We start from the raw sequence: 24,019 nt of genomic DNA, 5'->3' as shown, positions 1-24,019 counted from the left end.
CATTAAAACATTTTTCAAAACAAAATTGTTTAGATTTTTCAGATGCTTGTTTTTGTTTTTTGTTTGACCAAAACAGTTAGATGAAATCAACCATTTTCATGAATTCACGAATTGTTTTGGCTGACTCGAATCTACATTTTTTTATTTTTATTTTTTTTGTGAAAAAAAGTTTTGGCCAAAAAATTTCACCCAGCTCTAACCACAGTAACTACTGGCAGTCCAAAAGAATATTTTAAAAAGGATTTTGTTCCCAGGGAAAACGAGAAATTTTTGTAATGAAATTTTGAAATGTATTAGTTGGGAGTACACAAAACTTCCCTTAGTGGTAATATAGGGATTATAGTTTGTGCTCTTATCAGAGAGAACATCTCAATTTAAAAGGTTTCAGAGTAGCAGCTGTGTTCGTCTGTATTCGCAAAAAGAAAAGGAGGACTTGTGGCACCTTAGAGACTAAGGGCTTGGAAAGTTCAACACTATTTCCAGAGACATTTTGATACGTCTGCGTTTAGCTTAGCAACCATAAGATAGAAAACCCCCAAGGAAATAGACAGTAGAATTGTCTTTTTAACAAACCAAAGAAAGCCAGACAGTGGAATTGTATGCAGTCTTAATTTTATTGACATACTGTACATCATGTTGTCTACTTTGGTAATAAATAGAATAAAAAATTAAATGCATTTTGTTTGGTAGGCAGTGTTCACTAAGTAGAAGCAGCAGAACATTTCTGTTGCAACTATCATGACTTGTTACATAAGCCGTTTGAGTTAAGAGAGTTTTTATTTAAATAGAAGCTTAACATACTTGTCTTGCCTGAATGCTTCCACGCGTCCCAATAAAGGTGACTTTGGATGCTAGTGGAGATGTCTTTGGGATACTGTCATTTCCCGCCCCAAGTTTTACTATAACATGCAATAAAAAGGACTAGTGGCATAAAAAGGAGATGTTTCAAATATAAAAATTCTTTCTATACAAATATATTTTTCTTTATAGTGCATAATCACTCTTAAAATACGGCATTCTCGTAATAAATGTTTGCAACAATATTAAAATAAAATATTCTAGAGAAAAGTTCAGTATGCATCTGAAAACTGCAAAAACAGAAGCATATAAAAACTGATTCCATTATTAAAGTCTACTTCAAAGTTTTTGTTCTTTATACAAACTATGATAAAAAGCATGTAAAGGTGTCTGACCTAAACACACAGAATATTACTCTTCAGCTGCTGGAAGTCCTGCCATTTACTACAAGGGGACTGCCCATATCAGCATGCACTCCACCCAATTAGTGTTTGCAAGGCTGGGCCAATAGTCTACTAGATTCCAGAAGGAAATATTAACTCCCATGATCGTCTTTTAACTGCTGAGACATGACGGATGTTGAGCAGCTTGCAAGCCAACATCCTCTCTTTCCTTCATTCTCACCTGCATGCTTGGAGCTGTGCAGTGTTGTGAAAGGGCATTTGCCTTTACTGCAGTGTTGAAATACAGTAAGTGCCTGAACAATGAGTAGGAGGAAATATTCTGAGTGGGTCACTGGTGCTTTCTCAACCTCTTTTCAGGGAGTAAGTGAACTTAAAACAATCATTGTACATTTTTTATTTTAGTGTTTTCCATTCAAGCTTGATTTTTTTTAACATTCCTCTTCTGCCACCTTCCCCTCCTCCCAAACACACGTCAGCAAAAGTTTTGAAAATTTGATGAAATGATTAAGTCGGTCTAAATGGGTTCCTATCTCTGCCCATCATCTAGTTTTGTACCACAGTAAAGCAGCTTTTACAAGGAAGCCTGGCTTACCAGAACAAGTGGTAAATCTTCAAGGATATGTAATGCCTCACACACAATTTGACCATTGGAGGGCAGCCACTTCCATAAATGTCATTTAATGCCTCCTGAAAGTTTGAATCTGTGCTTGTTCCTGCAATTTCAGTGGTGTTGGTCATGCTTCTCCCGTTTTTGAGGTACAGTACTGTATTCCCCCAAACTCCACCAGTGAACTCCTAAGAGGAAGCGTTTCCACCCATTCTCACAGCCTGGTCTCTTGCACTTCTTCCTCTGTCTCTTCCTGCAAGGCACTGATTTTGGGTCTAGACTTGCGCTTGCTTGAATTCCTGCGGTGTAGTGGGAATATCTTAAGGCGATCGGAGTAGCTGATAGCCTGCCTGAAGGAATTCTTTTCATTCAGCAGCTTCTGGATTGACTCGTATTGCCGCACTTTATTCTCTTCTATTACCTAATTACACATGTTCAATCAATTAGACCTATATCAATAGTGTTGATAGAATTCAGTTAACTACATAAACTAGCAAGGTAGCACAGATTGATAGGAGGGAAAACTTCAAGGACTTACACTGGGAGAAGAGCAAAAAAGCTGTTTTTACATACTTTGAAATGTCAAGTGACTGACTAATTTTCATTACAAACCAGAAAAAGAGTTTTAAAATTATGGTGTTTGGGAAATGTTCCTTGTGCTCAGTTTCAAAAATGGTCCTTTTTCTCTCTCTCTCTTTTTAGCTCATCTTAACTATGAAAGGCTTGACCTTAATCTCCTGTTTTGTTTTATTGGCATTGCTGAGAAGTGCCTTCTTGTATTTTGGTGGGGGCTGGAGGAACCCAGGTTCAGTTCATGGGGGAATTACGAAGAATTATATTATAAAGAGCTTCATAATATAATAAATCCACTCCAAGGTAGGGAAGGGAAGGAAAGGGTTAACCAGGAGCTTATTAAAGCAGGGATATACAAAAAAGCACTGGAAGATTGGTGGAAGGGAACCAGGGGGAGGGCTTTCCCTCCTCAAGCTGCGTTTACACTACAGAGACTATACCGGAATAGCTAGGTCAGTGTAGCTATGTCAGCATAACCCTGTATTGTAAACACAGCCTACACCCGTGGAAGGAGTTTTTCTATCAGTGTAGGAACACCTCCTCCCTGAATGAAGTTAGCTGTGTCAATGCACCCATTCTTCTGTTGACACAGCTGTGTGTACACTGGGGTTAGGTTGCATCTTTCACACCCCTGACCAATGTAACTATATCAATCTCACTTTCAGATGTAGATCAAGCCTTAGGCTAGGAAGCAAGCAGGAACTGACCCTCTTGCTATGCTGTTTAAACGAGACTGTGTAAGTTAAGCATTGTTTGCCATTCTGCTATCCTTTGTTTGCTTTTTTTCTGGGGGTATTTTGGATTTGCCTGAAGAAAGCCCCAGTCCCTTTATGGGCTTGTCAACACAAAAACCACTACAGGGACACACCAGCACTGTCTACACTGGGGGGTTAGGTTGGTTTAACTGTCACATGAGAGGTGGATTTTTCACACCTCTGAGCAACATAGTTATACCAATCTAATTTCCTGACATTGTCACCCCAATGAGGGGCAGGGCACTGGGATGAGGTGCATGGGGATGTTAGCACAGCACAGAGTCATAGCCTGCCCCTATATGAGAGTGTGTTTAGTGCTCCCCATTGCTTTAATCCAGCCCCAGAGGTGGGAAGAGGGAAAATGTGAACAGGCATGGAGCTGGAGCAGACTGGTGTTAGGGCTGGGTCTAGGTGGCAAAGAGCTCTGTTACCTGATCTTGCAATGGAGAGCTTTGGCGGAAGGAAGGAAGAGGGGTACATGGAGACTGGCAAGGAGTGGAAAGAGTGATGAAGGGAAGGTACAGCAGACTGAGGGGGCATTGAGGATGTGTATAGGGAACTGGAATGTTCCTGGGTTATCCGCAATATGGAGGGGGATAGGGAAAAGCACCGCATTTTACCCAGGTTAAGCTTTAAAAGGTTAAAACCATCTAGTTATAAAACTTTGAGCCTAAACATTTCAGTGTGGATAAAACCCCTCTCCCTCCACTGTCCAATATCCCATCTTCTCCTATGGGGTTGGTAGAGTATATTTCCATTACAGGGCAAGATGAGGGGGCAAAGATATGGCTAGGTATATGGTGTACATTGCATGGGTGATAATGGTACTTGGGGAATTGACTGGATCCCTTATCTTTTCATTTCCAGACATTCTCGTTTTTAAAATTAAATAGTTCTTAAATGTTTGGAAAGAATGTATATTTTCTGGGTGTTAACGAAACTCCACTGAAATACACTTTAAATGTGTGTTAGAAGGCTTTTGTTTGTGAATTAAAATGTATAACTAGAAAGGACCTTAATGAATCAGGCTCCACGATGGTCTACACAAAGAACTCCATCTTTCACATGAGGGTACAGTCCAGTATATAGTATAACAATAGTGGTTCAAAAGGGTATATCTTATTTATTGCATAGTCCACTTCCGTTTCAGATTATATGCTTGCTACCCAACTGCATAGCAATGCAACTCTAAAACAGCTATAATTTAAAGAGAAAACCATGCACTTGACCAAATGTATATGGAGGAAAACATTCTGAGCTGTATGGTAGCAAAAGAAATATTAAAACATCCCTCTCTCTGAGAGTCAGGAAAGTATACGGAAAATATCTGATTTTAAGAGCCACTTCTCAGCTTTCACACACAGTTCATCCCATTTTCTTTACTAGCCATTGTTATCTACTGAAAAAACATAACGACAATACTGGCATTTCCTTAACAAATGATTAACAGTTTTTACCACAGAAAGGAAATTTCAGGTTGTTTCTAGAGAGAAACACAGCAGTCTAACCATCTTAGGCAGGATACTTCTGTTGCAGTTCTCTAGTTGCTCTTCTGCCCATATTAAGTAAAAACAGATACAGACACCTGTATATTTGTTTTAACAACGTACAATAAGATGACAATTCTTAGGCACTTCCAGCCAATTAGAATAAAGAAGGAACCAGGTATTTGAACTGACCCCGGGCAGCAGATGTGGCTAATCTAACCATAGAAGAGTTACTTAAAATATTGTGCAAAACCCATATCTGTCAATTATAAGGAAATCACTTTAAAAAGATACAGCACTCACCAAAAATTGCTGACATTCCAACATTGCTTCTAGTCTGTGTTCTGAGAGTATTACTGTACAGTTTGCAAATGCATGCTTGAGTGTTTTTCTAATCACCTGGAAGGTTCTGAAAGATAAAACAGTTTTGGCATGCAGAATGTTATACAGAAATTGGCACATTGTAGGAAGTTATCAACATACAGCCTTTTAATACTGAGCTGCGCAACATAAAGATTTCAGAATGACACACATAAAATTACACTGCTGCTACACTAAATTGCAATTATAAAATTTAAGTTGTAATTAAAATTATTTGACACATTTTTATAATTCTATAATGTATATAGAAATTTATGATGTCCCTTTTAGTAAATGTGCTATCCGGTATTATCATTATTTTGGTGTAATTCCCCTATTTCTCTGGGTTGGCTAGAGAGGAGTTGAACTAGTTCATACTCTATCAACCACAGCAGCAGTGTTTAGTTAGGCCTGTGATGTTCATCATTCAGTGTATTAACAAATGTGTACCCTGCGCTATCATGAAGTGCCACACTCAGGACATGTCTCCACTGCAATTAAAAACATACGTCTGGCCTGTGCCAGCTGACTCAGGCTTGCTGGGTTCGGGCTGCTGGGCTGTTTAATTGCAGTGTAGATGTCCGGGCTGGGGCTGGAATCCAGTGTCTAGGACCCTGTGAGGTGGGAGGGTCCCAGAGCTTGGGCTAAAATAATAAGAGCGGTGGTGTTAGCGCTAAACGTATTCACGCACGCTGACAATTACTGACTTATTTAAGGCTCTGGCACCTTTAAAAGGCATCAGAATTAACAAATGTCTTCCAGTGTGTAATCTTTCAATGGCCTGCAGTTCTTCTCATTCCATACTGTCCAGTGGACAATGCCTAAGGTATTAATATCTCTACAAGGTGCTGTCTCTCAGACATGCAGTTCCTAAGAATTCCATCCAAAAATGAGTGCTATTATAGGAGACATTACCAGGGCGAGGCACCAGCAATTGAGAAATGGTTTCAGAACAACTGAAACAATTTGGTACTTGATCAAATATATTACGAGAAAGAGGTATTTTGCACATGCAGTCACTGCTTTTTATAGGCTGAAAATATTTTTATTTCAAACCAGTAAAAGATACTGTTATAGCAGGCAAGTGGCTATACAGTGAATTAATTCACCACAGGAATTCTCTCTCCTTTTTTTTAAATCCCTCACACTAGCCTCAGTGAACATTTAACCAAATAGTGCAGTTTTTGCTCTGGTAGGGAGATTATCTTCTGTCTGAAACTTTTTAAACAAAGTGTTTTTATTGCTGAGTTATAAAGCTCTAAAATAGGAGTTCGTTCCAGGCAACTGTCTCATTGTTTCCTTGTGCTCCTTCTCAGCTTTTGCTAGATCCATCTGTTCATGACAGCCTTATACTTATATCGTAAACTCTTTGGGGCAGGGATTGTCTTTGCTATATGTTTGTAGAGTGACTAGCTTAATGGGGCCTTGCCCTCCAGGTGCTACTGTGCTGGAAATAATAATTAGTAATCATAACAATAACATGCTCTCGTGTATTGAGCACAGGGCTAGCAGCCAGGAATTCTGGGTTTCTAATCCTAGTTCTGACACTGACTTGTTTTGTGGCCTCAGTCAATTCCCTTAATCCATTTGGGTCAAATTGAAACTTCGTATAGTTAATGGAGTTGTACTCATGCATTAGGGATAAAATTGGCCCTCTGTGTTAGTTTCCCCACATATAACATACCTACCGCCAAGATGTGGTGTTTATAGTACCCTTTGAAGTAAAGTTGTAAATATTTTTATTAAGTGGTAAATTGTGACTTGAATTGTACACCCACAAAAGGGAGTAAGAACCCAGGGGAGTACCCAGACCCTCTGACTTTGTAGGAGTAAGTGGGGATACTTGCCTGCTTACTCTCTCCTGTGAACAGCGAGGCAGAGAAAAGTAAGGAATGGCACTCTTCTTTCTACTATGCACACTTTGGCAGAGTAGCTGAGCCCAGTGCAGGGGTAGTAATGTACCACAGGTACAGCTCACCTGTAAATTACTAATCTTCCTGGAGCAAAGAGAAAGCAGGGGCAGGACCGCGTGTAAGGCACAATGATTCCCAGGGTAGCTACTGGGATGGTACAGTTTACGTACCCTCCCTTGCTCAGGGCTGTACCTTAAGTTGAAATCTAGCCTTAAAAAGGACTAGAAATATGACAAAATAACTTTCTCTGCTGTGCTGCCTCACTGACTTCCCTACCTCACACTGGAATATAGTAAAGAATCAGGAAAACTTACACAGGATCAAGATGAGCACTTGGTTCATCAAGCAGCAGGATTTTAGCTTTACTGAGAACTGATCTGGCGAGACACATCAATTGTTTGTGCCCATGGCTGAGGACACAGCCACCATCTACAAGAACAAAATCAAGCTGGCCTGGAAAATGCTCTATTACAGACTTCAGTCCAACCTGCAGGAGATAAAAATCAAAGGAGAAAGCTGTATGACAGAAATTGGTACTGCTGGTTCTTTGTCACAGCAACCCATCCTTTTAACCCCTCTGCCTTTTGATTCTGAGACTGAGCAGAAAATGTGATCTGAAGAAATGAGAATCTTTGGTATAAAATTTTTCAAAACAAAGAGTTGGAAGATGTGAAAGATCATGTATTTCTGATTCAGACTGAACACTGGGGCTTATGTCAGAACATTGAGAGTTAAAGTTGTTTGCTTATAAGACAGAATGAGACTTGGTGTTTTGACCAAAAGGTTCTGAGTTAGCCATCTAAAAGGAAAGCAATTCATTTTATTCAGTGGTGATGTGCATCATCAGTAATGCTGAGGGAAGATGTTTCCAAAAGCATCCAGGGCTCCTTAGTTACTAGGAGTAGAAATCTCACACAGCACACTACACCAGTGGAGAAAATAACACAGATCTCCAGAGCAGTTGTAACCATGGCTTTGAGACTATTTCCATCCACTTCTTCTTTTGTCTGAAAGATTACAAGAACACCACATGCTTTAGCATGTTTCCCCAAAATGCCTAGACTCACTACAATCTTTGGCCTGAACAATCTTCCAGTGGCATTGTCAGAGAAACTTTGACCTTACCAACTATTTTTGTGAATTCCAAAACTCAGAAATATGCATTATTATATTGCTATAAGATATGCAACAACTTAACTTACAGTAAAACTGAAAATAGTGGTTATAAAGGGAAAAACTGGTTTTGCAAATGCCATTTGTAATTTTTCAACTCATTTTCATTCTGTATCACAAGGCAGGAAGAATTTCAAATCCACTTTCTTTTCATCTAATAAAGGAGCTCTAGTAAAGCAGAATGCCTAAGCCCAGATGATGAAGTTCTGAAGAATTCAGTTTGCTGTTTGGTCTGGTTTTTTTTCAGCAGCATAGCAGCTGTGTGCAGGTCACTGCTCACTTCTTCACTCCTCAGCTATCTGCTCATTCACTGAGCCAACTGATACAAGTAGAAAGGATGCTTTCATTTTAAAACAATGTCTGCACTGGTCATGGGGCCAAATTCTGTTCTGATGTAATTCTTTGCAGCCCTTCTGATTCTGACTGAGAGCAAAATTTGGCCGAGGGAGTCTGCATGGCACTGTAACATGATGATACTGAAATATCGTGCCAGCGTTGCCCACACACCTCCTGGGTGTGGTGCTCTGTCCCATGTAGTGTCACTGAGACCACTTAGAGATTAATGAGTCTGCTACAGCCTTAACAAACAGCCAGGTGGCTTTTAGCTTATGCAGTAGAGGCTCATGCATTTAGCTCCAAAGATCCCAGGTTCAATCCCGCCCACTGACAACCAGGGTCTGTCGGTGTTACACCAACACCACAATAAAGTGTTCAAGTTTAGTCGTTCCATACTTTGACCTAGAACCACAAAAGTACGTAGGTGCCTATATCCAGGTTTATGTTCCCTAAATCTCAGTTTTAGGCTTCAGTGCAATTCACAAAATTCCAGCTGAACCCAGTGGGTGCCTACGTTTTTGCAGTATAGTTCCCTAGACAAATATGTTTCTGCCTCTGGGCATGTGCACTACTGCCTCCCTCTAGGCATCTGAGCGTTTTTCTCCTGCCTAAACCACAGAGTAATTCACAAACCAGGGGAAGATAGGCACTTGGACGTCTTACTCATAAGCAAAGCCTGAGCTGCTAGGTGTGCTCGGAGGGTGGCTACTGCATCAGGTCCTCAGGTGAGTTCACACAAAACAGCTGGGGGGGGGGGGGTGAAGGTTGCAGCAGGGGGACTTGATCCTGGTCACCCACATCCTGGGTTAATGCTCTAAAACCAGGCTGTGGAGTCATTCTCATACTTGTGTGCTCATTCTCTCTCTCTCTCTCTCTCTGTCTCTTTGGCTGAAATGACTCTAATTATTTATCCAGAATGCAACAGCTTCAACAGGAGAGATTGAGGGAGACCTACATCAAAATATCCCATAGGATAATGGCTAAGCCAAGCACCTGAGAAATGACACATCCAGTTCAACTCCCTTCTCCTCATCAGGTGAAAGGGAGCCTTGAATGCAGGGTCTTCTACAACAAAGATCAGTACCCTAGCCACTGGGCTAAAAGTTATGAGGAAACGTTCCACCCTAGCTACTTGGGGCAATGCCTTAGATGCCTAATACTAAAGAGGGTTCACAGCTGAGAATTGCTAGCCAATGTAGGTACCTCTGTGCAACCTAGATTTAGATGCCTATCTCTGAGACGGGCAGAATTTAACACCCATTCCTGTTGTCAGCATCTCCCATTGGCTAGCTTAGATCTCATTCTAAAGCGCCTCTCTCTCCTCCTGTCCTGTATAGGGAGCCGAGGCACCTAACTCAGGCTTTGCAAACTGCAGTGAGTTCTAGTGGCAAAAGTTAGGTATTGCAACACTCAGCATCACAACGCCAAAGTACCATTGTGAATCTAGGCCCTTGATCTTAAACGTGAGCTGCAAAGAAAGTTAAAAAGTGATGTTGACTTCAGCAGTAGCTACTGACTGTCCTCACTGCACCCAGCAGCAGCTAAGGTGGAGCAGAAGCATTTAACACAGGAACAAGTGAAAATGTGACTTCCCCCCAAGTCACATCAGCTGTTTGTAGCATTCTCTAACAAACCAGCTTTCAAGAGAGCACAGAGTCCATTCACAATCAGATCAGGCCTATTTTAAAAAAATGCATAGGATGATTCTGTAACATTTCTTTTTCACTACTCTTTGTTTTACATTTTTCAGTTTATTATTTGATATGCCAAAAAACAGTTTTTTCCTTAAAGTGACTTTCCTGACTCCTTGTGTTATGTCCCAGAATGGCCGCAGCCCCCTGACTATGCACACTTTAAAATAAAAATTCTTCTCGGTATTGTAAATAAGGCCTAGCTCTTTAAAAATCTCCTTTTTAGTTTATACCTGGAGAGGAAATTCCCAACCAAAAAACATCACTAGAATTTGCTTGTCTATTCAGCAGTGGGAGCAGTGTCCCATGCCTGGGACTCACAGGCTCCAAGAAGACTAAGTGAGGAGATCCCAGATTGCTATTTCCTCTCAGCTACACCTGCCTGAAAACGTTATGTCAAATTTTAGTGACTGGAAAATTGTTTTTTGACCAAACTTTTTCACAGAAAGTGTCCGCATGTCTCAATAAATATATAAAATAATTTTTTAAAATGTGTCTTTTTCCATTTGGAAACTAAAATTTTCACTCAAAAATAAACATTTAGTTTTTGGCTAAAAATTCAATTTTCTACTGAAAGTTTTGACATAAGTGGGACCCTTTCCCATCATTTTAGTCAAAATCTTCCACAGAGAGACAAAATAATTCTGATCAGCTTTAGTCTGAACCTGCAGCCACTAGCCAACTCCCACTTCTCATCCCTGGAACTTCCACCACAGTCTGTGTAGGAGGATGGGAAGGAACCATCACGGCACTCTCTTCCCTGCGATGTGGGGAAGAAAAAGAACGAACCTCCTGCTGTGGACCTTGTGAGCAGGGAGAGAAAGCCAGCCAAGCCCTGGATGCAGGAAGCAGACTATGCCCCACTACCAGAGTTGCCATAAGTCCAGGAGACAAAAGGGGGAAGAGAATTTTTCTGGTGCTGGTTGTCTGACTCTCTTGTCCATTCCATGGGATGAGCAGTGCAGGGGAGACAGTGGCTAGGTGGGGTGTTTGAGGGAGGTTGTGACTGAACAGAGCTGACTGGGAAGAAACAAAAAGGAGGCAAAGACTGATAATGAATGGGGGAAAAGGTAGAGAGCCAGAGGCAGGGATAAACTGTTGGAAAGGGGTTGTAATGGGGTGTACAGAATCTTCAGGGCTTTACAGGAGCACTCCCTTGGCCACGAGACTCTCCACTCCCAATTGTCTAGCATGGGAACGAAACCCCAAAGAAGGCATAGGAACAGATTAGTGCCCTAGATCTGAACTGTTGAAGCTTTGTGAAGAAAGGCTCCATTTGTAAGCCCCAGAGTCTGATCAGGACTAGCGGATAAATGGAGCTTCTGAAAAGTGGACTAGCAGGAGTTCATTGCTGACTCTGCACTAATGAGAACAGGTGATACTCATCACTTGATCAGGAGCTCATAGCAAGAGCTGGCAGTCTATTTGAAGGGGAGAGAGTGAGAGCCGAGACCTAACTCTCCACTGCCTTGTATCCTGTCAGCACTAAGGTTAAGATTTTGTCATGGGGTGTATTTATTAAAAGTCATGGACAGGTCTTGGCCAATAAACAAATCACCAATGCCTAAAGCCCTGCTGTGAGGTGGCTGACAGCCCAATACCCTGCTCAAGGGGGGCTGACAGCCCGAGCCCTGCCAAGGCGGGGCTGAAGTCATGGAGGCTCACCTAAATGCACGAAAGCCGTGAAACGGTCTCATAGCCTGAGTCATCACTTATACCTGTGCAAAGTGAAGGGTGAAGTGCTACCAGAGCTATTTTACAACCACTCTGAATAGCATTAAATGACACCTAAGCAGGACTGTGGGGAAGCAGGTTCAAAAAATCTCATCAGAGAAAGACTTCCTTATGTTCCAAAGGTGATTGGTGTGTGTCCAGCTTATTTCTGGGTTGTATAATTGTATGTTCCTTTGGGTTTGTAGGTAATTATGCTGCTGGTTACACAAGTTGAGAGTGACCAGAGAGGTTGGCAACTATTGCCTGGATCCTGAAGCTGGCACCTTTTGAATTGAATCTACACAATAGATGTGTGGCCCTCCTCAAGAGAGAGAGAGACTCTTGATGTTTGACACAGACTAGTGTGCTTTTTGGAGGCTGCCACGGAAACAAGGGAGGGAGAGACTAGTGGTGATAAAGGTGGGAAAAGACTGTTGGGATTGGCATTGCTGGACCATAAATTAATTATCTAGTCAGATATGCCGATACCAGACAGTGAAAGGTAAGTGCAAAGGTTGTAGTTTGTTTTGTTTTTTGTTCTATCATCTTGAAATGTTGGCACTCCTTACCATGATCTGATAAGCATTTTTCAAAAATGGCCTGGTTTTTTTATATGGTCTTATATGTACATTATTTATATTTTAATATTTAATAACAGCTGGCTCTGGGCATATTTTGATTGCTATAGTACTATTATTTTTGCTCATGCTAAATAAAATTAGTCATCTGTGGTCCAATCCTGCAAGAATTTATGCATGAACTCAAATACATGCACTGCTCATATGCATATATTAAAACATGTTCAAGTGTTTTCAGGATAGAGGCTCTGGTTGTCATAGTACAAGCTTATCTTTAGCTGAAGAAACTTTGTATTAACTTTTTCATTAAAAACATGAGTTTATATATCCTGGGGAGCTTGAAGGAACATTATCAAATCATCAGCGTAGCAAGAAAACCATCAATTTCTACCAGTTTGGTAAAATCAAATCTAAAGCTCCACTGTTTCCTCCATTCCCATGGGACTTCTGGGTTTGTTAACCCCATCCCAGAATGTATCTTTCCATGACTTAAGTTGCTACATGTGTTGGAAGAAGTGATGTCACAAAGTGCTACATTCTGAGTTGTCTTTAGTAAGCTAGAGAATTGCAATGGCTGGAAAACATTTTTGATACAGATTAGTCACAACGTATGACTGCGCTGAATGCCCGCCTTCGATTCTTATCCCCAAGGCAGCCAGGCTAGTTGGGATATGAGGCACCTATTAGGATGCTTTTCATTTCAGCATTATAGTTCATCTTTAAAGATTCTGGTTGAAAAGTATGTCTTCCAGTGACATTTTAATATGACCAGAAAAACATCAGAATGATAAATGGTGTGATGAATTCTCAAAGAAACTGCGGAACCACCTGATCAACATCCTCTACAGCAAACAGGGAAAGATTAAGAATGAGTTCTCAAAACTGGATACTCTCATAAAAAACCAACCTTCCACACAAACTTCCTCGTGGCTGCACTTTACAAAAACTAGACAAGCCATTTACAACACACACTTTGCTTCTCTACAAAAGAAAAAGGACACTAAACTATCTAAACTACTACATGCCACAAGGGGCCACAACAGTGGTTCCCTTAACACATCCAACAATATTGTTAATCTATCCAACTATACTCTTAGCCCAGCAGAAGAATCTGTCCTATCTCGGGGCCTCTCCTTCTGTCCCTCCACCCCCACGAACATGATATAGTTCTGTGGTGACCTAGAATCCTATTTTCGACGCCTCCGACTCAAGGAATATTTCCAACACATCTCTGAACAACATACTAACCCACAGAGAGCTTCCTACCAAGACTACAAAAAGAAGGATTCTGGGTGGACTCCTCCTGAAGGTCGAAACAACAGACTGGATTTCTACATAGAGTGCTTCTCTGACGTGCACAGGCTGAAATTGTGGAAAAGCAGCATCACCCCATAACCTCAGCCATGCAGAGCACAATGCCATCCACAGCCTCAGAAACAACTCTGACATCATAAGCAAAAAGGCTGACAAAGGAGGTGCTGTCGTCATCATGAATAGATCGGAATATGAACAAGAGGCTGCTAGGCAGCTCTCCAACACCACTTTCTACAAGCCATTACCCTCTGATCCCACTGAGGGTTACCAAAAGAAACTACATCATTTGCTCAAGAAACTCCCTGAAAAAGCACAAGAACAAATCCGCACAGACCCACCCCTAGAACCCCGACCTGGGGTATTCTATCTACTACCCAAGATCCATAAACCTGGAAATCCTGGATGCCCCATCATCTCAGGCATTGGCACCCTGACAGCAGGATTGTCTGGCTATGTAGACTCCCTCCTCAGGCCCTACGCTACCAGCACTCCCAGCTACCTTCGAGACACCACTGACTTCCTGAGGAAACTACAATCCATTGGTGATCTTCCTGATAACACCATCCTGGCCACTATGGATGTAGAAGCTCTCTACACCAACATTCCACACAAAGATGGACTACAAGCTGTCAGGAACAGTATCCCCAATAATGTCACGGCAAACCTGGTGGCTGAACTTTGTGACTTTGTCCTCACCCATAACTATTTCACATTTGGGGACAATGTATACCTTCAAATCAGCAGCACTGCTATGGGTACCTGCATGGCCCCACAGTATGCCAACATTTTTATGGCTGACTTAGAACAACGCTTCCTCAGCTCTTGTCCCCTAATGCCCCTACTCTACTTGCGCTACATTGATGACATCTTCATCATCTGGACCCATGGAAAAGAAGCCCTTGAGGAATTCCACCATGATTTCAACAATTTCCATCCCACCATCAACCTCAGCCTGGACCAGTCCACATAAGAGATCCACTTCCTGGACACTACGGTGCTAATAAGCGATGGTCACATAAACACCACTCTATACCAGAAACCTACTGACTGCTATGCCTACCTACATGCCTCCAGCTTTCACCCAGACCACACCACACGATCCATTGTCTACAGCCAAGCTCTACAATGCAACCGCATTTGCTCCAACCCCTCAGACAGAGACAAACACCTACAAGATCTCTATCAAGCATTCTTACAACTACAGTACCCACCTGCTGACATGAAGAAACAGATTGACAGAGCCAGAAGAGTACCCAGAAGTTACCTACTACAGGACAGGCCCAACAAAGAAAATAACAGAACGCCACTAGCCATCACCTTCAGCCCCCAACTAAAACCTCTCCAACGCATCATCAAGGATCTACAACCTATCCTGAAGGACAACCCATCACGCTCACAGATCTTGGGAGACAGGCCAGTCCTTGCTTACAGACAGCCCCCCAACCTAAAGCAAATTCTCATCAGCAACCACACACCACACAACAGAACCACTAATCCAGAACCTATCCTTGCAACAAAGCCCGTTGCCAACTGTGTCCACATATCTATTCAGGGGACACCATCATAGGGCCTAATCACATCAGCCACAATATCAGAGGCTCATTCACCTGCACATCTACCAATGTGATATATGCCATCATGTGTCAGCAATGCCCCTCTGCCATGTACATTGGCCAAACTGGACAGTCTCTACGTAAAAGAATAAATGGACACAAATCAGACATCAAGAATTATAACATTCAAAAACCAGTTGGAGAACACTTCAGTCTCTCTGGTCACTTGATTACAGACCTAAAAGTGGCAATACTTCAACAAAAAAACTTCAAAAACAGACTCCAACGAGAGATTGCTGAATTGGAATTAATTTGCAAACTGGATACAATTAACTTAGGCTTGAATAAAGACTGAGAGTGGATGGGTCATTACACAAAGTAAAACTATTTCCCCATGTTTATTCTCCCCCCACCCCGCTGTTCCTCAGACCTTCTTGTCAACTGCTGGAAATGGCCCACCTTGATTATCACTACAAAGGTCCCCTCTTCCCCCCCTCCCCCGCTCTCCTGCTGGTAATAGCTCACCTTAACTGATCACTCTGGTTACAGTGTGTATGGTAACACACTTTGTTTCATGTTCTCTATGTATATAAATCTCCCCACTGTATTTTCCACTGAATGCTTCTGATGAAGTGAGCTGTAGCTCACGAAAGCTTATGCTCAAATAAATTTGTTAGTCTCTAAGGTGCCACAAGTACTCCTTTTCTTTTTGCTAATACAGACTAACAGGGCTGCTACTCTGAATGCCTCATCTGTGTTTCTTGCTGGGTCATCCAGCAGAGCCATATCATGAAACCTCACCTGTGTTAAATAATAGATCAGAGCACTCAGACTGTGTTGCATGCAAGTTTTATTAACGTTTCCTCTACATGGCTCTGCCAAAAGCAGCTTTATTGGGTAATAAGCAAGGGATTAACCTTTCTCTATGTTTTGTTTCTAAGACACTATGTAAATATAACACAATATAACCACTTGAGCTACATTTTATTTAATTACAGTTGTGGTTAAGCCATACACTGAACAGTAACAGGTAGACTTAATGCCATAGACAGTTTTGAACTGCACACAGACAGTACCAAGTCTGAGTATTTTTAGGGGTTTGGGAGGAGAAAAGAAGAGGTTTGGATTATAATGAAAAAATAATTGGAGAAGGTGAGTGAGTGAAAAACCCAAAATCTGTTTAGAATCTCCTTCCTGGGGCTGACCTTTGAAGAATCAAGCATTGCTGAGGGTATAGGCAGTTTACACATTGGCTGCAGCTGACTTTCTAGGGGATGTGGTCACTGTTAAAAAAAGATATGTCACCTACTCAGTACTTAAAACTCCACTTTACAAAGGGTGGGCTATATGTTGTCAATGATCTACCTACAACATGTCTATGCAAAGAACTTCCTTTGAAGTCCACAGACTGATGGCAGGCTATGGCCTGGTGATGTAAAGCAGTTTGTTTAAGGAGCAAGAAGCAAGGGTACTCATATACATTTCTAAATCTCTCTTTGGTCAGGCAGTGAAAGAACAACTATGAGAAAGACCATCTGCAAAACTGTCTTAGACCTTGTCTACATTTAAAATTTAGATCAACCTAGCTGTGTTGCTCAAAGATGTGAAAAATTCATGCCCCTGATTGCCATAGTTAAGCCAATCTAACTCCTGGTGTAGATGCAGTTAGGCCGACAGAAGAATTCTTCTATCATCCTAGCTACCACCACTTGGAGAGATGGATTAACTACAGTGATTGTTAGTGATTTAGTTGGGGATTGGTCCTGCTTTGAGCAGGGGGTTGGACTAGATGACCTCCTTAGGTCCCTTCCAACCCTGATATTCTATGATTCTATGATTGGGGGGGACAAAATTCCATCACTGTAGGAAGCATCTTCGCTGTAGCACTTCAGTGGCATAGCTGCAGCACCATAACTGTGCTGTTATAGTACCCATAGTGTAGACATGGCCTCGATAATAGTTGTTAAATAGAAGCACCAAATACTTGCTGTTTTAACCTGTAATTGTTTGGTTTATACTTATCCCATTTAGACTGTAAACCAGGGGTGGGCAAACTTTTTGGCCTGAGGGCCACATCAGGGTTGTGAAACTGTATGGAGGGCTGGGTAGGGAAGGCTGTGCCTCCCCAAACAGCCTGGCCCCCACCCCCTATCTGCCCCCTCCCACTTCCCCCCCGACTGCCCCCCTCAGAACCCCCAACCCATCCAACCCCCCCCTGCTCCTTGTCCCCTGACCACTCCCTCCCGGGAACCCCCCACCCCTAACCACCCCCAGGACCCCACCCCCTATCCACCCTCCCACTCCCTGTCCCCTGACTGCCCCAACCCCTATCCACACCCCTGCCCCCGAGAGGCCCCCCAGGACTCCCACACCTATCCAACCCCCCAATTCCCCGTCCCCTGACCACCTTTGCCCCAGCCAACTGCCCCCTGTCCCCTGACTGCCCCCCAGGACCTCCTGCCTCTTATCCAACCCCCCTCCCCCACTCCCTTACCATGCTGCTCAGAGTGGCAGGACCGGAAGCCGCGCTGCCTGGCCAGAGCCAGCCACGCTGCCCATGCGGCGGCATAGCTGCAGGGGATGGGGGACAGCAGAGGAGGGGCCGGGAGCTCAAGGGCCGGGCAGGATGGTCCCGCGGGCCATAGTTTGCCCACCTCTGCTGTAAACTCTTCTGGGCAGGGACAATGTTTTTTGTTTGAGCACCATGTTATGTATGATGCTACATAAATAATAATTTTATACTTATTGACCTAAATTCCTTCCCACTGTAACTCCCTTTATTACAGGGGAGTTACACAAATAGTATTGATGAACAACACAAATACTATTGAACAGCTTTACCTCATCTGCTACTTTCCATAATTCTTCATCACTCCATTGTCCATAAGGATCCAAGTTTTTCCGAAAAGACCCAGAAAATATGAACACTTTCTGTGGGAGTACAAAATAAATAAGAAATCATTTTAAAACTGCATGGCATACCAAAAGTGGAGATGGTGAAAAAAAATTGTCAAAAAACGCTGTTTTAATTAAACCAAATTTTTTTCACAAAATTGTTTTGACAAATTCATTTTAGAAAGAAAAAAGGTTTGAAAATGTCAAAATATCCCATTTAGACATTTTTTGAAAAAAACCTTTTTTCATTTCAAAATGACTGTATTTTGAAATTGACTTCATTATATAGTTAAACACTTTATATAAAATGCTTCAAGTCCAGATAAATTCAAAATATTCTTTTTCAGAACTTAAGTGCCCCCAAAATTCAGGGGTTTTGTCCAGATTTTGGATGATTTTTTTTCAAAATCTTGAGTTTTCCTGTGGAACAGAAAATCCATTTACTGACCAGCACCAACCAAAAGTTACCCAAGCTTCATAATACTTCCTTATGTATCACCGCAATCCAGTGTAAACTTAACAGCAGTTCTGTGCCTCAGTTTAGTTCCAGTGATACTCAGCACATAGCAAAGTCTGAGTCATGAGAGGAATAGCAATAATCCATTTATACAGGCATTTTGTGCAACTCTTTCTTCCGCTCTTTTGTGTGCCCTGTCAGGGAGGGGTGTGTGGAGAGGCTGAAAATTTCTTAATCTTGAGAATCATCTTTCTCCTACTGAAGTCTGTAGGAGTTTTGCCTTTAACTTCAATGTGACCAGAAGCAGTTCCATTTCTTATTTTTACTGGTATAAGTGAACATCTATACCCAAAAGTCAGCTCGACCCAGTTATGTTGCTCTGGGGTGTGAAAAGTCCACCCGCAGTGTAGACAGCACTAGGTCAATAGAAAAATTCTTCTGTCGACCTAGCGACCACCTCTCAGGGAGGTGGATTAATTATGCTCATGGGAGAACCACGCCTGTCACTGTAGTGATGCTATAGTGCAGTTTGTAGTTTGGAAAGTGATGACACAGCTGAAATTAAATATTTGCTTAATCTCTTTTTACATTATGGGGGTGTATTAGATTCTGATAGAAATAAAGTACTGTACTTCAAATGGTACTGAGATTGCACAACTATTCCTAATGAGATGAAACTAACGTGATACCTGCTCTGTCACTTGATACACCTTATTGCCTATAGCAGACAGAATTCACTGTCAATGAATGTCACAGTATCTTAGTGGGAAATATTATAATGGTTGTGCTCCTTCCCCTGTGCACATTGAACAAATGTTAGTTGTAGATAAAGTTGAGAGCCAATATTTTCTCTTCATCCCTTTTGTCTTCCTATTGGAAATGTTTATTTAAAAGAAACATATTTTGAAATGAAAGTGATTACAGCTGTTTAATTTCTTGCAGAAACTGACTTTTAGCCTTAGTGTGTCTTTTGATGCTTCTAAAAGTGGGACACTGAAAACATTAGCTAACATCAAGTATGGCTAGGGGAATACACAATTCCCCACATAGTTTGACCAAACTAACACAATCATAACCTGAGGTGTACCTGGGACTCCAGTCCTCAGAATACCCCAGAGATGAACTACTATACAGTGATGCCTTTGGTCAAATTCCAAAGTGGTTTGGATATGTGTTCAAATAGCCTTAATTCAAAGATTTCAGATATAAATTGGCGCTATTCAGGGCTTCAGAAATGAGAAACCAGTGCTGAGTCCCTCTCTGCTCTCACTGGAGCTGCTTAAATGAGGTTCCTGCACTGCTGGTCAGTGTGAAAGAGGATTCTGTCTGGAGGGCAAAGGATATAAATGTGCTCCCCATGCCCCCGGGTAAGTCTGACAGAACAATGCCCTTCAACTGAGCTGGGCTTCCAGTTCCTTCTTGCTCAGCTAAAGTGATGCCCCCTTTACCTCTCCCTCATAACTCCGGGCAGCAGGGACCCGTAAAGGGGTCACAATTCTTGTTGGTGGTGAGCATATTTGCACCAGGATTAGATTCTTATGACTACTGGGCACTGTGGAGCTAACAGCAGTGAGAAGACTGTGTCTGATATGGCTGCATTCACACTTCATTTGCCATGTAGTTAACTAATAAAGTAGCTATTTTAGTCCTGCAGCAGTGAAGAAAAGTTAACTGAACAAACCAGTTTTTAGAAAAGGTTCATAACACCTAACTAGCATTCCTTCCCAAGTGCAACACACACAAAGTACAGCATCTTCTTGTTCTGAAACTGCTGCTATTCCTGTTAATGCTGCTTTCAAAAAGTCTTTGCCTTAAAGTATAGCACCTAAAAAAGTGCATTTTATTCCCAAATGAGGTGAGGCGTTGTCCGGAATTCTGGCACCTTCCTGCACAGTTCAGCAGGATGCTTCCTTCTTTCTAGCTCCTTAATATCTATACAGGGCTCACTTGTGTAAGTATTGTGTTAGTTTCACATGTGCAGTGTGGAGTCAAATTACAAAGAAGCCACTGTAAATGTTAGATGTTTCAAACGAAAAAATGGCTCGTGAAATATAGGGAATTCTGTGCTGGTTATGAATGCACCAAGAAAACCTGGCAAATGGGGAACTGGATGTCTCAGGGGATTGGTAATAGATATGGAACCTTCTGCATCTTGGGTACCAGTTCAAAATCACCCTAGATAAACACTCACAAGGTGATGATATGATCTACAGTTTATAGTCAGAATTGGCATCCTATCATAGGCAAGTGCCAAGGTAAAATAGTGCAGAAATACAGTAGTAAGTAGGTGTGGTGGTAATTGCCACCAAATACTGTAACTGACCCCTCTTAAGAACACCACTGAGTGCTGTCATACAAAAGTCCGCTCTAGATGTCTGGTAGTGTGCTAGGGGCACCACAGACTTGGAGTTGAGTGCTGTGTAGGAGACAGAAGTGCTAGGCCCTTCAGAGGCTACACACAGATGTGAGTAATAGAGATTAACTTTCCCAGGACTGCTGGAAACTAAAAGGTGCAAATACCCTAGCTACCGTTACTTAATGACGATAGAAGAGCAACCCCGCAGTTCCTTAAGCAGACTCTAGGGGCAGGCCAGTTCAGGGTATAAAGGTAAGAGTCTTGTTGGAATCCCTGCAGCACTATTCTCCAAGGCGTCCCATGTTCAGCTACCCCCACACCTCCTGTCTTCAGGCCACTGTGCTGTGGCAACACGCTGCTTCTCTGCCCAGCTCTCTGGTTTCAGCCCCAGCTCTTAAGCTGCCTGCTGCCTGCCCTTAGTTCTGCTGCCAACTCCCAAGCTCTCTCACAGTCTGTCTCTTGGCCCAGCCTTGTTCCTTCTGACTCCAGAATACTTTCTTCTCTGTACTCTGGGGATTATTTACTGGCCAGATATTGACTTGGCTAACCCAGCTCCTTACACTGGCTAAATCCTTTCTCCCTAGCTCAGTAATGAGCCAGTGGGTTCATTACAACTTGAAATTTGAAAATGGGAGGCAATTAAATAGGCATTTGTGCACATAGTTACCGTTATTACCCATGCAGTTACATGCAGAAATATAGATCTATAATGCATGTATGTTTTCTAGACGGGATCTCATGTCACCCAGCCAGAAAATGTGCTCCTTAGTTAGTAATTACATGTAGTGGAAAATGGAGTTTACCCCTAAAACCTCTTGAATAACAATTTCCTATACATAATAGACAGGAGCAACCCTCCTCCTTTGTCTACACTCTGTTCTAGAATACGGAGGGGGAAATACTGTCTATAAGGGATCTCAGGCTCTTTCCAAGTTTCCCTCATATCCCAACAAAGGCAGACAGATTGGTTTGATTGGCCACAATGATGGGAACCATTTGTTATTGGAGGAGAACCAAGGGAGCCTGCACAGCTCTTGGAACCCTGCCCTTGAGACCTTAAAAATGTCCCTTTGGGGCTGGGACATGAATGGGTTTAACAAGATCTGCCATGTTCCCCTAAACCTATTGCCTTCCCCCAAGTGACACTGTCCCTTGTCACAGGCCAGCAGTCACTGCCAGCCAATAAGTTTGTGCTGGCCTATATGATGTTCACTAAATTTATTTCATTAATAAGTGGTAAGAGTCCAGTGCTTGCATGTATATTAGCATTCATGAAGAGTTATAATCAGAATATAAATTCTTGTATCGTCTGAGTTTTAACTTTGAGACTGGGAAAGAAAAGAGATTTTTTTCCTGTAAAGTTTGGCATTATTGTGCATATTGATATTACATGAAATACTAAGTTGGGGAGATATCTCCTGGCATGAAGAATGAACCTTTAAAAATTCCTGATATATCCAACACCAATACTTGAAAAAAAATTAGGTCAGGAATTAGCTGTCTGAATCAATTACATGACAAACCATACCTGCACTGCCATTAAGATTCTGGAAAACAGTGTCTTGGTATAAATAAAATGTGTAAAATATTGCAAGGCCTGTTGAATGTTTGATCTAATAATCTCAAGTTTGGTACATTATTCTTCCGGTTATTTAATGGGACACTGACAATTTGAATTCTTTTAAATTAACTCTTCTGATATAGTGTCCTTTAAATTGTGTACTCTGGTGTGTGTGTGTGTGTGTGTTTCTTTTACACTTACAAATATGTATAAGGATATTTCTGCCAATGTTTAGATGAGCCAGGAAGAATACCCCTAAACTTGTTCAGGCCCACCACTCCTCCACCCTGCCCTTTCTGTACACACTGTAACCAACTGCCTCTTCAGTTGACCTGGTCAGAACATTTTTGCCAAAATGAAATTGTGGGGAAATGTTTCTTCAGAACATATTGATAATGACAAAACTTTCATCAGGAAGGCTGACAGCTAGACTCCCTGGTGGTTAGGTACTGGCCTAGAATGGGGGAGACCCAGGTTCAAGGACCTGCTCTTTGTGATTCTGAGTGATCTGGGATGGAAATTCTGCTCTGAATCAAGCAAAGCAGGGACTTGAAGGTGGGACTACCCCAGGCCAGGGCCCTCTATCTACACATATGCAAGCCTTTTGTGAAAACATTTGAAGGGTTTAGTTTTCACTCCAATGTGAAACGAAAATGAACTTTGAAAGTTGCTGCACAATGGAATCGTCATCCTTCGGTCAGCTATACGCATCCATTCTGCTTCCAGCTATGCTGCTGCTCCTTGCAAACTCTCTCACACTCTCACAGGTTTTGGAGTTGAGGAAGAGCATGCTTCATTGTAAAATAGTGACAAGTGACTACACGTAAAGTGCAGTCATGGGAAGAAAGTAAGCAAACCGAAAGAGAAATTTTTTTCTCTTTCCCTCATCTTTGAGGTTATCATCATGAGAGCGGGTAAAACATTTTCAGATGGAAATGTGATTTTTCAGATTGAGGGTGTCCCTTTAATTTCCATATGCAAAGCTTTAAATGTTCTGGTTTCACAGGCATCTATGAATGCTTTCATCAGTTTTAAAATATTTACAACAGAGAATTGGAAGATAAAAGCACTGAAAACTGTAGGGCTCTCTGCAAGTTTTTCAGGACCTAGTCCTGCAGGGTGCTGAGCAACCCCTGAAGATACTAAATGCCCTCACCTTCCATGGATCTTGCTGGGAATTGAAGGTGCTCAGTACCTTGCAAGATTGAGCCCTCAGAGCAGGAAACAATCTCTATGCTGCCCTCAGTAAGCATGTGGAGCCTTTCCTGATCTCTGTAGGAGTTCTGCACATGGAACTAAGGCAGCAGATGGCCCACTGTATTGTCATGCTGATTTCCCTGGATCCACTGCAAGATTTCAGACTCTGCAAAACCCTTCCTATGGGGATCTATGGGGAGTTGCACTTTTCAGCTATCTGCATTTTACAGAGGCTACTTGGAACCCTGTATAACAGTCCTGCCTATGAACTCTGAAAGGAAATCATCTCAGGAATATA

The 24,019-nt window shown here is 42.1% G+C and overlaps 1 protein-coding gene across 2 annotated transcripts in view; it reads right to left on the bottom strand.

The window, feature by feature from the left end:
- Window positions 1-597: 597 nt before the first annotated feature.
- The window catches only part of CFTR (CF transmembrane conductance regulator), a 152,040-nt gene continuing 128,618 nt past the window's right edge, over window positions 598-24,019 (bottom strand). For both annotated transcript variants that reach the window (XM_043549956.1, XM_027820802.3), the window contains 4 exons: window positions 18,097-18,186; window positions 7,212-7,384; window positions 4,928-5,033; window positions 598-2,230 (listed from right to left, as the gene is read on the bottom strand). In XM_043549956.1, the coding sequence (XP_043405891.1) occupies window positions 2,024-2,230; window positions 4,928-5,033; window positions 7,212-7,384; window positions 18,097-18,186 (576 nt within the window). In that variant the 3' untranslated portion in view covers window positions 598-2,023. The remainder of the gene's footprint in view (window positions 2,231-4,927; window positions 5,034-7,211; window positions 7,385-18,096; window positions 18,187-24,019) is intronic.

Source organism: Chelonia mydas, chromosome 1 (assembly GCF_015237465.2).
Source record: "Chelonia mydas isolate rCheMyd1 chromosome 1, rCheMyd1.pri.v2, whole genome shotgun sequence".
Lineage (NCBI taxonomy): Eukaryota > Metazoa > Chordata > Testudines > Cheloniidae > Chelonia > Chelonia mydas.
The sequence above is the reverse complement of the archived record's forward strand: the minus strand, read 5'-3'. Positions and strand labels throughout refer to the sequence as shown.